This window comes from Podarcis bocagei (genome assembly GCF_964188305.1).
Source record: "Podarcis bocagei genome assembly, chromosome: 2".
In the NCBI taxonomy this organism is placed as follows: Eukaryota; Metazoa; Chordata; class Lepidosauria; order Squamata; family Lacertidae; genus Podarcis; species Podarcis bocagei.
In genome coordinates this window covers 111,556,556-111,573,945 of record NC_138126.1, presented here as the reverse complement: position 1 = coordinate 111,573,945, position 17,390 = coordinate 111,556,556, and the positions used below count along the sequence as shown (strand labels likewise).

Here is a 17,390-nt window from a genome sequence, read left to right as displayed (position 1 = left end):
CATTAAATCGTGTTCTAAAAATATAGATACAAAAAATTAATATCAATAACAGCAGCAACCCCCCCCCAAAAAAAAACAATTCCCCAACCTAAGAGTCTCTTCAGCAGCCTCAGCTTCTGTAGGATGTAATTCAAACTAGAATATTTCATCAGTGCAAGAATTCAAGGTTCTCACCACACATTTCACTCCAATATTTCAATATTTCAAACCATACAGAGGTTTACCTGCTCTCTGGACAAGTCATTCTTACCAAGGTGAATCAATAGGCCTAAGGCATCACAGAGCAGCTTATTTTCATTTTGGAATGAAAGAGGCATACAGTAAGTGTGAGTTGACTCCTTCTATTGCCCAAGAAGTCAAGGAGCCATGCAATCTGGTATTGTAGTCTTCACCCCAGTTGGTTCTCTGCCTTCACCCAAGACAGAGCCTCCTCTTACTTCAGCATTTGTACTTGCCTTCCAGCTAGTCTTTATTTCAAATTTCAACTTATTTCATTCTCTTTGTCGTCTTCCTCTTTTTAGTCATAGAGATTTAAAATTTGTTATTTGTCTTTTCTGCTTACTCTTTTCCTATCTCCCTTCCTTATGGGTTAATTGGGAAGACACTGCTTTCTCAACAAAATGGCACCATTTTGTTCACATGGTCAGACCCACTAAATCTGAGACAATGACCTGCAGCTGCTTAACAACCTCGCAGTAGTGCATGCATCTCCAGGGGGAAAGCCCTATTCCTCCACACGTATATCCCAGCCTTGCCAACATCTGCTGCCATCACAAAATCTGTGAAAACTCCCTGCCTGAATTTGTCCTTTCTAACTACTGTTGCCATAAGGACTTAACAAGAGAGTAAACAACTGCAGAACCCCAAAGACACCAACCATCCTTCCATCTCAGGTGATGAGGGAATGGGGCAGCCAGGGCACCATACAAACAGGGTCCTCCTGTTAGGTGCCATCTTGGAAAAGAATTATCTCCACAATTGCAGACTATCTGTGCCAGAGAGTGAGTCTCCCAAGCAACCAGCTAAACAAAGGCCTTCATAAACAAAAGACATTCAACATTCATCAGATGAATTTGACCAGGGCTCACCTGTATATCACCTGCAGGCCTTGAGTGAAATCCCAGCCTCTTGCAGAAAGTTGCCTTCTAAGGCCCCCATCACAGATAATACATCTGCTACTCCCATTGCTACTGTTCCTGCTGATAGACAAAGGGATCTGGAGCATCAGGGTAACCTGGAGAGAACTGGGAGTGAGTTGCCTGATGAACAGACCGCACCAGACTTTTTCATAATGATGAGCTTTATTTTGTCTCTAAAAACACTCTAATCCATTCTGAAAGATGCTACAAGAGATTGGGCTTCTGAGGACACTCATTAGATCATGAAGCTTCTGAGGATCCAAAGTGCTGCCTTTTGTTCCTTTTAGAATCATAGAATCATAGAGTTGGAATAGACCACAAGAGCCATCGAGTCCAACCCCCTGCCAAGCAGGAAACACCATCAGAGCACTCCTGACATATGGTTGTCAAGCCTCTGCTTAAAGACCTCCGAAGGAGGAGACTCCACCACACTCCTTGGCAGCAAATTCCACTGTCGAACAGCTCTTACTGTCAGGAAGTTCTTTCTAATGTTTAGGTGGAATCTTCTTTCTTGTAGTTTGGATCCATTGCTCCGTGTCCGCTTCTCTGGAGCAGCAGAAAACAACCTTTCTCCCTCCTCTATATGACATCCTTTTATATATTTGAACATGGCTATCATATCACCCCTTAACCTCCTCTTCTCCAGGCTAAACATGCCCAGCTCCCTTAGCCGTTCCTCATAAGGCATCGTTTCCAGACCTTTGACCATTTTGGTTGCCCTCCTCTGGACACGTTCCAGTTTGTCAGTGTCCTTGAACTGTGGTGCCCAGAACTGGACACAGTACTCCAGGTGAGGTCTGACCAGAGCAGAATACAATGGCACTATTACTTCCCTTGATCTAGATGCTATACTCCTATTGATGCAGCCCAGAATATTTACGAAGATAGGATATTTACAAAGTAAGTTCTGATAGTGGCTGTTTAATGGGAAGGTGCTTAGCTGACTGACTGGCTATTCTGACAGCCAAGAAAAGGTACTTTGTGATAAAAATCAAGATAATAAATGCTACTCTCATGAATGTATATAATTTTTTAATTTTTGTTTCCATATTTATTTGGATAGTTTTCTATCCCACTTTCTCCCTATAAAATGGAGGTGCCCAGCTACCTAGGCAAAGAATAAAAGAATGCAATAAACAATACTTGAATAAAACATTTATTAAAAATAAAAAGGCAGTACTGTAGTAAAAAAATTAAACTAATATATCCAAAGGGTATCAAGACTAAATAAGGATACCCCACCTGCTATCAAGCTGCCTCCTTAGTTGATACTTTATCTGCCCATTTGGGATACACTAATTGTTTATTGCACAAGCTATAACTCTTACTCTTTGAAGGCAAAACCACTATCAAATATCCTTTGCATAAATATAGCCCAGGCATCCCCAACCTGCAGCCCTCCAGATGTTTTGGCCTACAACTCCCATGATCCCTAGCTAACAGGACCAGTGGTCAGGGATGATGGGAATTGTAGTCCAAAACATCTGGAGGGCCGAAGGTTGGGGATGCCTGATGCCTATCTAGCTTGTGCCCCATACTTGATTTTTTACTCTATGCACCTGTATCCTAATTTCACTCTTACTCACCCAGCACATGGATTCAACATCTGTATTGTTGTCATTTGGATATAAATATGCCAGAACAACAAACAAATACTGCTGAGACTTTTTAAGGAGATGCCATTCCAGTAAAGGAGAGCAGTGGATCTTTATGCTAGATCATGGTTGGGCAAACTAAGGCCCGGGGGCCGGATCTGGCCCAGTCGCCTTCTAAATCCGGCCCGCAGACGGTCCAGGAATCAGCATGTTTTTACATGAGTAGAATGTGTCCTTTTATTTAAAATGCATCTCTGGGTTATTTGTGGGGCCTGCCTGCTGTTTTTACTTGGGTAGAATGTGTGCTTTTATTTAAAATGCATCTCTGGAATTCGTTCGTCGTTGTCCCCCAAATAGTTCCCCATCAAGTTTATTAAATTTGTGAGGGCCATGCCTTTACACAAAATACCATAAAACATTATTAAAAGATAAACAATAAAATTATAAAAGTAAGCTAAAATTCATGCCATGCTGTCCCAGCAAGGAAACTACCCAATAAACCCCACCATTCAGGGAAGAAGATATAGCAACAGGTTAGGAGAGCAATGGAAGGGACCTCACCGTTTCATCCAGGAACCATACCCTAGTTTTCATAGCCTTCACCACAAAGACCGCTAGCACGTGAGAAATCCGTGGATCAGCGTCCACCAGTAAAAACTTGACTTTACTCGTTCATTTCCCCCCCTCCAAAATATAGTCCGGCCCCCCACAAGGTCTGAGGGACAGTGGACCGGCCCCCTGCTGAAAAAGTTCTAATCCCTGTGCTAGATAAACAAAGGGGTGAAGATCCAATGGAGCCCCCGCCCTAGTAAAGCTGCAGTAGAAGTATCATCCAGCCATTGGCCTAATGTGGGTTTTCCTTCCTTTTTTATGCAATGGAAACCACGCCTAAAATATAAGAGGCAACTTTTTCTCTTCTGCCCCACCCCACTTCTAGATGACCAAAATCCAGTAAGTCACATCTTTCTTGGGGCCACCCAAAGAGTATCCCTGCCTTTATCTGCTGCTTTAAAGGGCTTGAAAGCATCTATCTCTGCTCTGCACGAACACCTGTTCTCAGTCACTCTCCACTCCCACAAAACGATCCAGTAGCATGGCAGAACAGCTGGAGGTCCTGCTTAGCCGCTGGTTCTTAATAGCAACAGTGAAGGAAAGCAGAACTTCGAATCATAGAATTGTAGATCTGGAAAGGACCCCGAGGATCAACTATTCCAACCCTCTGCATTGCAGGAAAATGCAGCTGGCCCTTACGAGGATTGAACCCGCAACCTCAGCGCTATCAGCACCACATTCTCACCAACTGAGCTAATCTGGTTTTCCTAAACAGCCAAGTTATACCCTGCAGCTTCTCTCTCCAGTGGCTGTCCACAAAGCTTTCCACAGAAAGATGTGTGAAAGTGCAGTGGAGCAATCCGTATCATTTGTATTTGAAACAGGAGTTTTTTGTTTCAGTTCCTGCCTGTGCTGCCCCCAAGTATGTTTTTCTCCAAGTAATGCAAGTTCTGTGCTTATTTTACAAATGCTGTGTGTTTGTGTGCGCACATAGACTAATTTTGCATCGTTTTGCTTTCAAGTCTGGATGTAGTAAAACATTTTGGAACTTTTCAGGAAGAGCAGAAGAATAAGGAGAGAAAGGTGTGGAGATAGTTATAGGAGTCATAGGACAAGCATAGGAGATGTGTGCAGATAACACCCCCCCCCCCAAAAAAAACAAGCCTATGGCCAATGAAATCCTTTGTCTACCTCCTCTGATTACTTAGCTTTTTGTCTGTGTTTCTCTAAGCATTTCTTTTCGGGCAAAAGAGCGAGAACTATTTTTTTGAAATGATTCTGTGAGTTGACTGTATTGTTTTCTGATGCGGAGCTTCATAAGCCATGTACCTTGCAGTAAAATATTCATGCAACTTCATACATTGCGATTGCACAGGGTTTGTTTTTGTTTGTTTTTTTGCAAAGATTTAATTTTTTAAAGTGTGAAGTATCATGGGATGCCTGGCTGTGTACTAGATTTCAGTTTTGAGAATCCTACCTGAATAAAATAAAATACTTTAAATGGGAAACCTTTTGTACTTTGGATCCTTCTCTAAATCTTTCTACGTGAGTAGTAAAATAAGAAAACCTGGAAATCACCAGCTTCAATAAATTTATCTGTCACTTCACAGGAAAGGTCAGCTTCCACCCCCCACTTCACATACACAAATGCCCATGTGCATATCTGAGCATGCCCCAGGGCTCTAGCAGAGCTTGATAGATGCTGAGATAGCAGTGTTTTGATAGAGGTAATTTTCCTCAGATGGGTTTCAGCACCCCATGAATCAAAACCTGTCAGAGAGGAGCTAAAGATGGAGTGAAGTTTATTGTAAGCGTGTTTGCATCTGACACTGGTGTGCTAGGGGGTCAAGTGAGTGAGATCATTAGAACCATGTTGATTTAGTGAAATTGTTACACACTTTCCCTTCAGGCAATGAGTGGGGGGGGGTGGAGTGATTATAGGGAGTTACTGGAAAAATAAATAAAAACCTCAGTTCACTACAGTCTCTTACATACTCCACAACATCCGTTCATCCATTTAAAGTTGCTGTTTGACTGTTCCCCCTCCCACCCTGCCCCACCCCCTGGTCAAATTGCCTTTAGGGCACAGAGATACTGACTTGCTTACTATCAATGATTTAAGTAAGGGATGTAGTTTTTCCATGGTTAGCTGAACCAACTGCATTGGAACATGCATAAATTGCAGGCTGCAGTTACTACTAAGAACTTTCACTGTCTTTACTAACTGGAAGATGGATGCAGCAGAAGACACTGTGCCCTGGTATGTTTTGATATTATGAGGGCGTAATCAAGCCTTATATTTTGCAGGTAAAATCCACATTGCACTAATCCACAGGGTTGTTTTACATGCAGGTTAATCTCAGGCAATAGTAGTGCATAACATATGAGTGGCTATGCATATATCTTTTTTTATTTACATAGGTAAGGAAGCCGCTGCAGATATCATCTGACCAATTCTTGTGCCCTTAGGGGGGAAAATGACATCTTTGCTGCTGTTCACAAACATTAATGCACAGTTTAAAATAACCCTCGGGAATACCATTAAGTGCTGGTTATATTTTTATGCTGTTCCAAATGTCCTGTTTTACCCAGCATTATCTTATTTTTGACATGTTCATTTTTCATATGAGATTTGTAAATTTATATGCTAACACTCAAAAGAAGAAAAAATATTGAAAACAGAAAAACGCATCTTGAAGTAGCATATTTATATAAGGTAACTGCACAGTGATGAGCGTGGATGTTACTGGTTCTCTGGTTTCGTCAGCTCATAGTACAATTTAGATATTTAAGCTTCACAACAGCTGTACTATAAAAAGTTGGTATTCTGTCTTTGTTAAACCAATCTTTCAAGGTGTTTACAATCCCTTTGGGGGGGGCGGATCTCAGGAACTCCTGCATTTCTAGTACCTCTGTGTGTATGGCATGCAAGAAGGTACAACAGCTCAGAATTCACACCCATCTCTCTGTGCTACATATGAGGAATACTCATCAGCCTCCTTTTGTTAGCTATACCAAATATTGTGTATCTGGGCTCATCAGGATCACTTGACAATTTGGGTTTGTGAAGGTCATGTAATAACATTTAATATAAAATAATTGTATCATATTTATAATGGCCTTCAGTTGTCAGGAAAAGGTTTAGTAGATGTGTTGGAGTGGAAAATTCATTGTGAAAAGTATTCTGTGGCCAGAGAAATGGCAAACCTGCAAAGTTAGACAGTAACTGTTACGAAGTGTTACAAATGCGCAGAAGGCGTATCTGCATGCTGTTATGGTGACAACTGCCCCTGAGAAACTTCTGCATTTTTAATTAAACATTTCAGTTGTTCCTGTTGCCACAACAGATGAAGTTGTCATAATTAATAAAGCTGAGCCTGGTTGCTATGGTGTCATTGATGTAAGGGATTGACATAATGAAGGCAGTCCCACCACTCGCTGAGGAGGTGTTGAGCGCAACTACTGTGACAAAAGTTGCCTGCTGCACCAGTGATGTCATTGGGCTTGCTTTGTGAATTGATTGATATTTTGTTTCGCATTTGTTTTAACAGTGCTGCTTGTCATGGCTTGACCGATTAATATCAATTAATCAAAGCTGAACAAATCATCATTATTTGTACAGATGTAATGTGGAGGAAAGGGAGGCTTTATATAGTCATAGGAAGAGTTCTATCCTGGGTTTTTTTATTCTCACAAGTCAAGTCATTTTAATACAATCCAGCTTGAAAGCAAGGTTCAAAGTGCTTAATGGATGTGGGAAGCTGTGCATTCAGCTAGGAGTTCATAGAGACCAGCAATGCAGTTAAAGGTTTTAGCTTGTTTCATTTCTCATTTCCACCATTCTGCTGATTCTTGCATCCTCAAGCATGATGGTTGTGAAAGCCTGTCATTACTCCAATGCCTCTCATGGCCAGCACTGCTGGATAATCAAATAGGGCAGAGGGGAGGTTGTAAATGTGTTGTGCGAGCAGGTGAGGAGAATTACAGGAATAGAGGAAGGTAATTGGACAGTCTTTTGCTGCTGAAAATAGCACAAGAGAACTCCCATGGCAAATGGATGAGGTGGAGGTTCTTAAAAGGTAATGATGGCTTGATTATTACTGTAGACCAAGGCCACCAGCATGGTTAAAGGTTAAGAGAGTAAAAAAGCCTCAGGCTTATGGAAAATCAACAGAAGAGATCTGAAGTACCTGCATAAGCCAACATTTATTTCATAATTGAAATGGAATTTATAAAGATAAGCTCAGTGCCGTACAGGCCAACTTAATGAAAATGTTTCCATTAGAATGGGAGAAAAATGAATTAAAAGATGACCTTTTAAGAAAGGGGGAAATTAAAATGGTGGAGAAGATGCATTTTATATATGTAGCTAGCTTTTATATTTTGTATACTGCAAAATACCATATATGTTCTTAAGTCTTGTGCAGTAGTACCTATAGAATGAGTATCTGCCATGTGTTCGGATCACTTAATCAAATAACCTTCTATTCACATTAACAAGATAACAAAGCAGATTTAACAAGCTGACTGTGATGACTGTGAACTACTATAATGAGAACAGCCGTAAATTGCATGTTGTGTTTTCTTAATGTTCTGTAGATCCGAACTATGTTAGATAGCAGATTCTGGGTTTTCTGCCCTTCAGGCTGTGTGTAACAATTCCACTATATCAACACTGTTCTAATGATCTCACTCACTTGACCCCCTAACACACCAGTGTCAGATGCAAAAAAATGCTTGAATACTCCAGATTATCTATATCTACATACAGAACACTAAACCATGGTTTATTTAACACCAAGTCAATGATCCCCAGAAACCTGAGCAAAGAATTGGGCTCATGTGCTTTCCTTTCCTTTGCACAAGGGGTTATTGAGCTGATTTGTTCAACTGAACATTATGTGCAAACTGGAATCTCTGGTAAGTTCATTACCCCAAGCCAATATTCTTTGAAAGCAAAACTAAACTCATATCTTACACACATTTAACTTGTATGCATTCAGCTTTATGCACTTGGCAAAAAAGTAAGGGAAAAAATGGGAGGAAAGGGGTGGGTGTCTGAGAAAAGAGACTTTGACAACCCCTCCCGCCATTGTGTTTTGACTATACAGTATGAGATTTTGGCTTTAAGCGCGATTCTTGGAACATCGCCCCCTGTAAGCTGCTGGCTTACTGTACAGCAGAAACAGGAGTGGGGAGGGGAGAACATGAGCTTTGCTCAGAGTTGTGGAGGCTCACTCATGTAAGCACTGAACCATGGTTTAGCGTAATGCGTGAAGCAAAAATACTGTGACTTGATTCACACATCATGGTAAGCCAAACTGGCTTACTGGGGTCACTCAAACATGTGACTGCTTAGTTCCTCCTGTCTTTTATACCACCAACCTGCACTGAGCTAAGCCAGGGTTTGGCTTAACATGCCATTATAATGTAGGCTTACTATTAAGCTCTCCGCTTGCTAACCACGTGCTATATCTAAGATTTGTCCTTTGAAGTTTTTCAAATAAACAAACAAATATGGCTAGGAAAGAGAAACAGAGAGAGCTAGCACATAGAGTGTTGAATAGTGGTTTTCAAGGTGGAAAAATACATTTGAAGCTATTCCAGATGCCAGTCCCAGTTTATAATGACTAAGATTTACACAGTCAGTGTCACAACAGCGGAAGTGCAGTGATGAGCATCAGGAGAGAGGAATAAAGAAGAGAAGTATCTGAAGTAAGAGTATATGCTCCCTGAAAAATTATTTACACGGCTGTTTTAGTTCTGTATGTACTACATAATAAGGATATGTCATAGAAGCACAATCTTTGGGCAAGCCTGAGACTAGAAAATTAAAATATAAGGACATCTAGCTTGTTCAGAGACCTGGCCTCCCGTTCCATGAACTTCATAAAAACACATATTCTCCATCCAGAGAAGGGTTTCAACTGTTATCGGAATAACAGTTAGTTCTGAAAACTGTGTTCTTCTGTAAATTCCCTTCCAGCAAATGGTTCTATGAGACTAAGAAAGAAGCAGAATCACCAACTAGAATGATTTTATTGGGTGATACAGACAACTTAACACTTTCTCCCTTCTTTTTTGTATAGACGGAAGATGATGAAAAGCTCAAAAAAAGAAAGGAGAGGTTTGGTATCGTAACAAGCTCGGCTGGGGCAGCAACCACAGAAGATGCAGAGGTAACTTGTCAAACCAAAGCTGATAAGGGGCATGTTCTATTATTATAATGGTGTGGGTAGAAGCTGAGGACAATTTGTGATGAATTGTGAAAGAATGCCAAACACTCCACAAGATGGCACTGTGTCTCTTTTATCCTGTTCTCTGCCCCCACCCCCATGGTCCCACTAAACTATCCTAGGTGGTCATATAATACTTCAGATACTCCATCAATGGGCGACCTCAGAAATTGCTTCTTTTCCACTTCAAAGATAATACATTAGGTCATTACTGTGCTTTGTGTGGGGAGGGGGGTATTTTCTGGGGGGGGGGGAATAATCTATATTGCTTCAGATTTTTCTATCACTATATTGATGAGAAAGAGGAGACTATAAGCTTATAGTTGCTAACTTTATCCTCATAACAACCCCTGTGAATTGTCCAAGACCACCCAGTTAGTTGGAACTGGAATCTGGGTCATCAGGTCCAAACCCAGCTTTCTATCCATTGCAGTGGTAGCATGGTGATTTTCAATTTGATGTGAAACAAATACCATGCTGGGTGTATGGAACATTATCTACCTGCCTCTTTATACCACTAAAAAAAACAACTGCCTACTGAAATCAATGGCAAGGAGAATGGTCTAAATAAATGTCCAACAAAAGCGAGCTGTTGATGTTGTAGATTTTAGAAGCTTGAACCCCACACTTGGCTTCTTTATTTTTGCACCATGCTGTAAGTTTATTCACCTCACGAAAATATCACAGAAGGGTACTAAAGGAATCCAATGTTGTTTTATAATAGCAGTTTGTTTGTTTATTTTGTACAATAACAATTTCATTTTATACTAAATTTGTTAGTCTTTAAGGTGCCACAAGACCCACTGATTCTGCTGCAAGCGACTGACATAGCCTATGTCTCTGTATAAAATTATTATTTTTCCTGTTGAAACCTAGGGGTTTTCCCCAGACATTTCATAGTTATTCTAACACTTCAGTAGTGCTTTCCTCATGTCACATTTTGCAAATTCTTTGTGGCAAGAATCTGTCGTCTTATGTGTCTTATGATCCCTTCTTTGAACTATTTGCCTAATTTTAATCCTCCTACTCTAGCATGACAATTCTTTGTTTCTGTAAATCCATATTCATGCTAATTGTGATTGGTATTGAGCCACAATGCCCATCACAAGGGGTCCTATTTTGCCTATGGAATGGAAGCAGTATTTGGGTCCCTGATTCCTCCTCCTTTGAGGAATCCTGAATATTCTATGCAGGAAGTTTATTTTCTTTGGCATCTTGTGTGGGGTTCAGATATGGTTTGGTGCTTTTTGTTTTTGCCAGATGCTATGCAAGCATTGCGCTACAAAATGAAGTAGCAGCTGTAGAATGATCCCCCTGTTCAATTTGAGCGAAGGGGGTGGCTGGGCTCTGGTCTGAGGGATTCCATACTTTTCCGTTAGGTCACTTAGAGAGTGTGCCTGAAACAAAAAGGTCTTTTTCTAGTATTGTATATGCTGAATGGCACCTTTCCCCTGGAGATTCTTGATTAGGACTTCTGCTACCCCCTAGGCTATTTATCCTGGTAAAAATTAAGATTTATATGCCCCTGGTGTATTAACTTGGAGGCATATCTCAGAGACGCATGAGTATATTTAATGCATTTGACTGTGTCCCTCTCGCCTTCCTCATGAATAGAAGAGTGTTAACCCTTTGGCCTTTTACATTTCCCACCTCCCCATTGCCTGGAAGGCTTTCCAGGCCTGTAAAGTGGTCATTGTTCCAAGCATAGCTCTCTTGTATAACCCAGCAAGATGAAGCAACCACCAGGCCACTGTATCTCATGCTTTTACAGCTTAATTTCTGACTCTGGTTGGAGGCCCTGTTGCAATTGCAGTGCCCCTTGTGAAATTTGATATGAAAAATGCTTTCTTAAACCAACACTGTGACACTTCCTATAGGCTTTCTACCTTTCCTTCTGCCAAAACACATGCTCAGCATTGCCATTCCCCTTGTTCTTGATTTTCTCTCTCTTTAATCCCTATTTGCAGGCAAAGAAGAGAAAAAGAGCAGAACGTTTTGGCATCGTCTGATGATTCTTCCTCTTAGCCTTTACTTGTTTGGGATGTATCTTTTATACATTCTTGTTCTTCGTCCCTAATGAGGAATATAATTTTCTCCCCCACACAAATCTTGGCTTTGTATTTTAAGACGAGCTCTTCATTTGGGCTTTCCCCTCACCCCTCCCTGGCAGACTTGTAAAAGAAACAAATTTCAGAGCCTAGAATAAAAGTGTTCTGTTTGTGTATGTAACAATTGGAATTCTCTGGCAAATTCTCTCGTTAGCCACTTGTAACCAAACTATGCCTCCAACTTGCTTCCTCTCTGTACAGATGAAAGCAGCTGCACAAAATAAAGGGATTTGCAAAATATGAGGAATATTAATATTTTTGTCACATTATTGAACTCCAGTTGAAGTAGTACGTAAATCCAGAGCTGTTTGAACCTTCCCTGTAATTTTACAAAGCCGTTCATTGTCTCTTTATTTCAATTCTCACATTGCCCATGGCTCAGAAATAGTCTTCCTCTTCTGTGTCTAGTAAAATAACTCAAAAAGTTCATCTGTCTCACCTGACTGACCCCAATCTGAAACTGTTTTTATACTTAAAAGTATTTATCTCCTTGAGTTCTGCTAAAAGTTCTCTAACATTAGGTCTTAGGAAGTCATATGATGTCAGCCTTACATCTATATGGGTCATATATTATTGTCAGCTGAAGCATTAGTCCTTTTTTTAATGCCTTGTGCAGCTATTATGTATTCTAAATGATGTTTTTAACCCATATAATGGGATGAATTGTATCAGACTGTGACTGGCTGCAGTATAGAGCATCCCAGGATGCGGAAAGTGAAAAACTTTACCATGAGTTTCTGAAAGTTCATTTACTGCAAATGCTGATAATTTCCTTCTCTGAAAGTAGCATCAAAAAGCTCTAAGATTATAGCTGTGGAAAGAATTGTTGTAAAATGTAATGTTCAAGTTCAGTGTTTTTACACTACTTTCATTTCCCAGGTGGATTTTCAAATTGCACTGTTTTTTGTTTCTCTTTTGAGTCAAAATGCTTCTAGTTGCAATTTAATAAAGATAACAAATTGGAGAAAGCCTCTGTCCTATCACATTGTTGCATCTCATTTTCTTCCAAATAACTTATTCATGCTTGTTTCAGAAGTGCAGGGCTATCTCACCAAAAATATACCTCTGTCCAAGTGATTCCATCTTTATTCCTGTTTTATTTCATATAGCCAAAACCCCTTTTTACAGGTATATTTCATATTTTATATAGGGAAGAAGTTACTAGACTTTTTCTATGTACTAAAGGTATCCTTTCCTGTTTGTGTCTGGATTTATATACTGTTATTGGTTTGGCTTTTGGAATGAATGTTGTTCCATTTGTGCTCCGAGTATGTGTGTTTGGGGGGGGGGGGTTTATCCTAATTTTTCATTCAAAGGTGAATGGCTTTTTTTTGTATCCAACACACAACTCCTTTCTTTTGTGTATAATACAGATTAAAGAATGCATTTAAAAGCCATTAGCTGACTCTTGTTGATTTTATACTGAATTCATTAAATATTGTGTGTTTTATTTGTGCTTTTCCAATGTGCTTGTGCTTTCATTATCCATGCTATCTCTGAGCAATTTTCTAATGATCTGGTCCTGAGGTCGTATGGTATCAGTTCAACACCCTAATTTCTCAAAATGAATATTGTGATTTTATTTTATATGTTTAATTTTGTAATATGTGTTTTCTACTCATAAACTTTTGGCAGTTTGATTACTTGGTTGAAATGTTTTGTAGCTTATGATGAAACCAGAACTGCATTGCATTCCTGGTTTCATAACACAACTGCTTCTTTACGGCAATACTTGTATCTTGCTCTTTGAGAGATCAGAGCATAACTGAATGTACCTTTTGTGTTTACATCTACTGGCATGCAAGTTTACAAAACTGCAGCTAAGGGAACATGTAATGGTCTTGCTTAATTCTCAGTGTGGTGTTTTAACTGTAGAAAATGCATAATTCTGATTATTCATTTTCAATACTACACTGAGTTTCAGTTAATCATAGGATTTTTCTCATATATTCTGGTTATTTCTGTTTATCCAACTTGCACCAAATGAAAGAAGAGAGAAGGGGTGCACAGGTTCTCCCCTTCTGAAAGCAGTACTATAACAACCAAGGTCACATCATTTGGGGTTTTTTTTCTAAAATATCTATACATATCGCTAAGAAATTATATGTTTAAGTTTATGAAACAGCTTGTAGTTATTAGCCGTAATAATTTTTGTTGATGTTTAGGGTGCCACGAGATTCTTAGGTTTTGCTGCAAGAAACTAACATGGCTACCCATCTGGAAATAGTTACTAGTTAAGTTCCTAAAGAAAGGTCCAGATAATATTTATATAATTGTACAGTCTTATCTAGCAAAGCTTAATTGTTGTGGTTGGGACGGATCTTGTCCTTGCTATATCGTTTGCAGAGAAATAAATCTCAAAGAGGCATTTATCTTTGTGCATCCACCTTCATATTTATTCTTAGCTCAACAAAAACAAAACTAGGGCCCGGAGTGATCACATCTTATTTTTTCTTTTTCACATTAATTCATTCAAATAATTACTCCCTCCTAGTTCTGTACTCAATTGCTAATTCCCACTCCACACAAGGGTGCTGTAAGGAGGGGTGCTATTGACTCTTAACTATTCATTAACCACTCTAGTGGTAGAGTATAAAAGGACAGTTACGGCATTAATCTACATTAATTAATTTTGGGTGTGCACTCCTAATAATTTGTCTAAGGGACATACACCAGTTTTGAGGCAAAAAAGGCAATGGCCTCGATTCTCACACTGAATTGGCTTTGGTGTGCAGTATTCATATTGTCTACTTTGTGTTTCACAGAAGTATTAAAATGCCTGTAAATCATGGCAGCAGCTGCTAGAAAACAAACATCCTGTTTTGGTCAGGTATCGCCAAATGGAAATCTAGTTGCCTACATTAACTCAAACACTTGTGTAGATAGAATCCAAGAAATATTCAGCCTGGAGCAAATTCTGGTAACTGCTGCAATCTTGCCACGCATTTAAGGATAGTATTGCTACTGTAACGGTTCATTCTTCCGTAAGTTTCATTCTTGTTCATTAAAAAAAAAGGAGGAAAGTGAAGGCCTGGGAATTAAATGCAGGCCTCTCTGTACAGCCCTTGGGACTCTCTGCAATCTGCACCCTATTTTCCAATGCGACACCCATCAGTGGCCTTGATGCATACCCTCTTCAACTGTTCTTGCCTGGCAGGAAGTTATTCTTGAACTGACTATGCACCCTTACTTGTCTGAATAGATGGGGGTGTAGAAACCTCTGACTTTTGCATGGCTGGAATGTAGTCTACTGTACAAAGGGAAGAGCTGTGTCCCTTGCTGTACCCATCTTATTTGCCCCTGGCTCTGTCCATAAATAGTGTGCTGCCTCGAGAAGGCTGCTCAGGAGGGATTGTGGCCCTTGGGCTGCGAAAGCTTCTCCACTCTGCTGATTTAAAGAGTTTTTGTCCCACTCTCCAGCCAAAAATAGCTCCCAGAGCAGTTTATGAATATCAATATTAAGACAGTCCCAGGGCTGATGCTTACAATCTGAAAGAATGTAAAAGGAAAATTGGGAGAGAGAAGGAAAAAAGCAAACTCATGCACTAGTTCTTTAGTTACACAGTTCTTATAACAACCAGCTGGAACAGAAAACAGTACAAGGAGATGATGAGCCAAAAATTACTTATCTCTCAGCTGGGCCAATTTAATGGCTCTGCTTCCAACCTCTACCTCTGTCTACTGTGTTCCATCTTTGGACAGAATTGCTTTTGTCAGGTAGCAGTTGATGGAGGGAAGAACCTAATAGCTGCTTCTAATCCAGTGGTTAGGATTATTATTGGCCTACAACTCCCTAGCTAGCAGAACCAGTGGTCCGGGATGATGGGAATTGTAGTCTCAAAACAGCTGGAGGGCCGACTTTGAGGAAGCCTGTGCTAACATTTGTTAATTCTGCTGTAACTGCTGCTTCTAAATCAGAGGAGGCAATTTTACTGTTTCTCCATTACAGGACATAGATGAATGAATATACAAGCATCTTTTTCTATCCCTTTATTATACTGAACCAAAGGCCCATTGGTGGCAGTTGTTTTCTTTAATTGAGAACGAAATGGGAGGTATTCAGCTAAGTTTTACTCAGAGTAGGGCAATAGTAAAAAGGTAAAGGGACCCCTGACCATTAGGTCCAGTCGTGACCGACACTGGGGCTGCGGCGCTCATCTCGCTTTACCGGCTGAGGGAGCCGGCGTACAGCTTCCGGGGCATGTGGCCAGCATGACTAAGCCGCTTCTGGCAAACCAGAGCAGCACACGGAAACGCCGTTTACCTTCCCGCCTATTTATCTACTTGCACTTTGACGTGCTTTCAAACTGCTAGGTTGGCAGGAGCAGGGACCAAGCAATGGGAGCTCACCCCGTTGGGGGGATTCGAACCGCCAACCTTCTGATCAGCAAGTCCTAGGCTCTGTGGTTTAACCCACAGCGCCACCCGCGTCCCAATAGTCATGTTCATTAATTTCAAAGTTAGGTCCATTAATTTCAGTGGATCTACTCTGAGTAAAATTTAGTTGAAACAGAACAGCTGCAGTCCAGGTTAACTATTGGAAATAAAAGATAAATGTAAATATGCACAGAAAACATGACTAGCTGATTTAAAGGATGGTTTGAGATCTTATTATAGGTCCATCTACACTTTGCCCATGCCCCCCATTTCAGTGCTTTAAATAAAAATACTTTTTGGAATACGTTGCTTATCAGTCATATCTACTGTCCTATAATAGTAGTATAGTCATAACTCCTGTTCCCCACCTCCTTTACTTACCTAGCCACCTTCTGTACCCTTCAAGGGTAACTGTCCCTCCGTATTTATTCTCCCTGCCTTGTGCCCCACTCCTGCATTGGGAGAAGGGTTTTATTAGAGAGGACACTATCTTTTTGAGGGTATGCATTTCCCCTTCTTCAGCAAAGGGGTGGGTGGGGGTGAAATCATTCTAATCAAACTGTGTTTAAAACACTACCTAATTTATTTTTCCTCTCTAAGCTGGGGGCTGCTCGTGACTAATTTGAGCTGAATAGGCAGATAGAAAAAGCATCAGGCATACAATGAGCGGCAGAAAGTGTGGGAAAACTAGCGAAAGAAAGGGATGGCCGAGCCTTGCAGCGTGAGAGCTAAGGAAGGCCGTGTAGCACCCAAATTCAGCATGAAGTCACTTTTCAACAGTAGACGCTTGGGCTCTAAATGCAAGTAGGACTATAGGTCAGGGAGGGGGAAAATGGAAATTTGTGTTAAGTTTGCACAATGTAAACGGGAGAAGGGATCTTGTGTGTGCGTGCGTGCGTGCATCCCTTCACAAAGAAATACAAACACATGTTCTTCCCAATTGCAATGTCCTCTTCTCCCCAGTGGCCTCTTGCCCCTGAGCCCTCTGTGGGTGGGTTTGAAAATCTTTCTCCTGTTTAAATTCAGGAAAATAAGAAAACAAAGGGAGAGGGGGAGCCTGGAAGTGTGTGCCAGTGAGGAGTTAATAAAGAGAAATGTGTCGTCCTCCCTGCCCCCAGTCCCGCTGCTCTTTTAAATATTTATAGAGACACAGCGAAATTTTATTTCTAGAGGCGGGGAAATCAAGTGACCTCTCACCTGAAGCTCTGACCTCTTGAAACTCAGATTATTTCCCCTCTGCCAGGGGAGGAGTTAGAGAGGATTGGTCAGTTTCATGCCAGCTGTGAGATGAACTGTTTCCTTGTGCTCAGAGTTGTCATTTCTCTTTAATGTCAGCCACTTTCCACATTGCCTCTACTGATCCCAAGAAACAGAATGGTTGCT

At 40.6% G+C, this 17,390-nt stretch overlaps 1 protein-coding gene across 2 annotated transcripts in view; it reads left to right on the top strand.

Annotated features, from left to right (window-relative positions):
- Window positions 1–11,883, top strand: part of SARNP (SAP domain containing ribonucleoprotein) — a 58,147-nt gene extending 46,264 nt beyond the window's left edge. For both annotated transcript variants that reach the window (XM_081181555.1, XM_081181554.1), the window contains 2 exons: window positions 9,376–9,465; window positions 11,490–11,883. In XM_081181555.1, coding sequence (XP_081037681.1) covers window positions 9,376–9,465; window positions 11,490–11,531 — 132 coding nt within the window. In that variant the 3' untranslated portion in view covers window positions 11,532–11,883. The remainder of the gene's footprint in view (window positions 1–9,375; window positions 9,466–11,489) is intronic.
- Window positions 11,884–17,390: the final 5,507 nt, after the last annotated feature.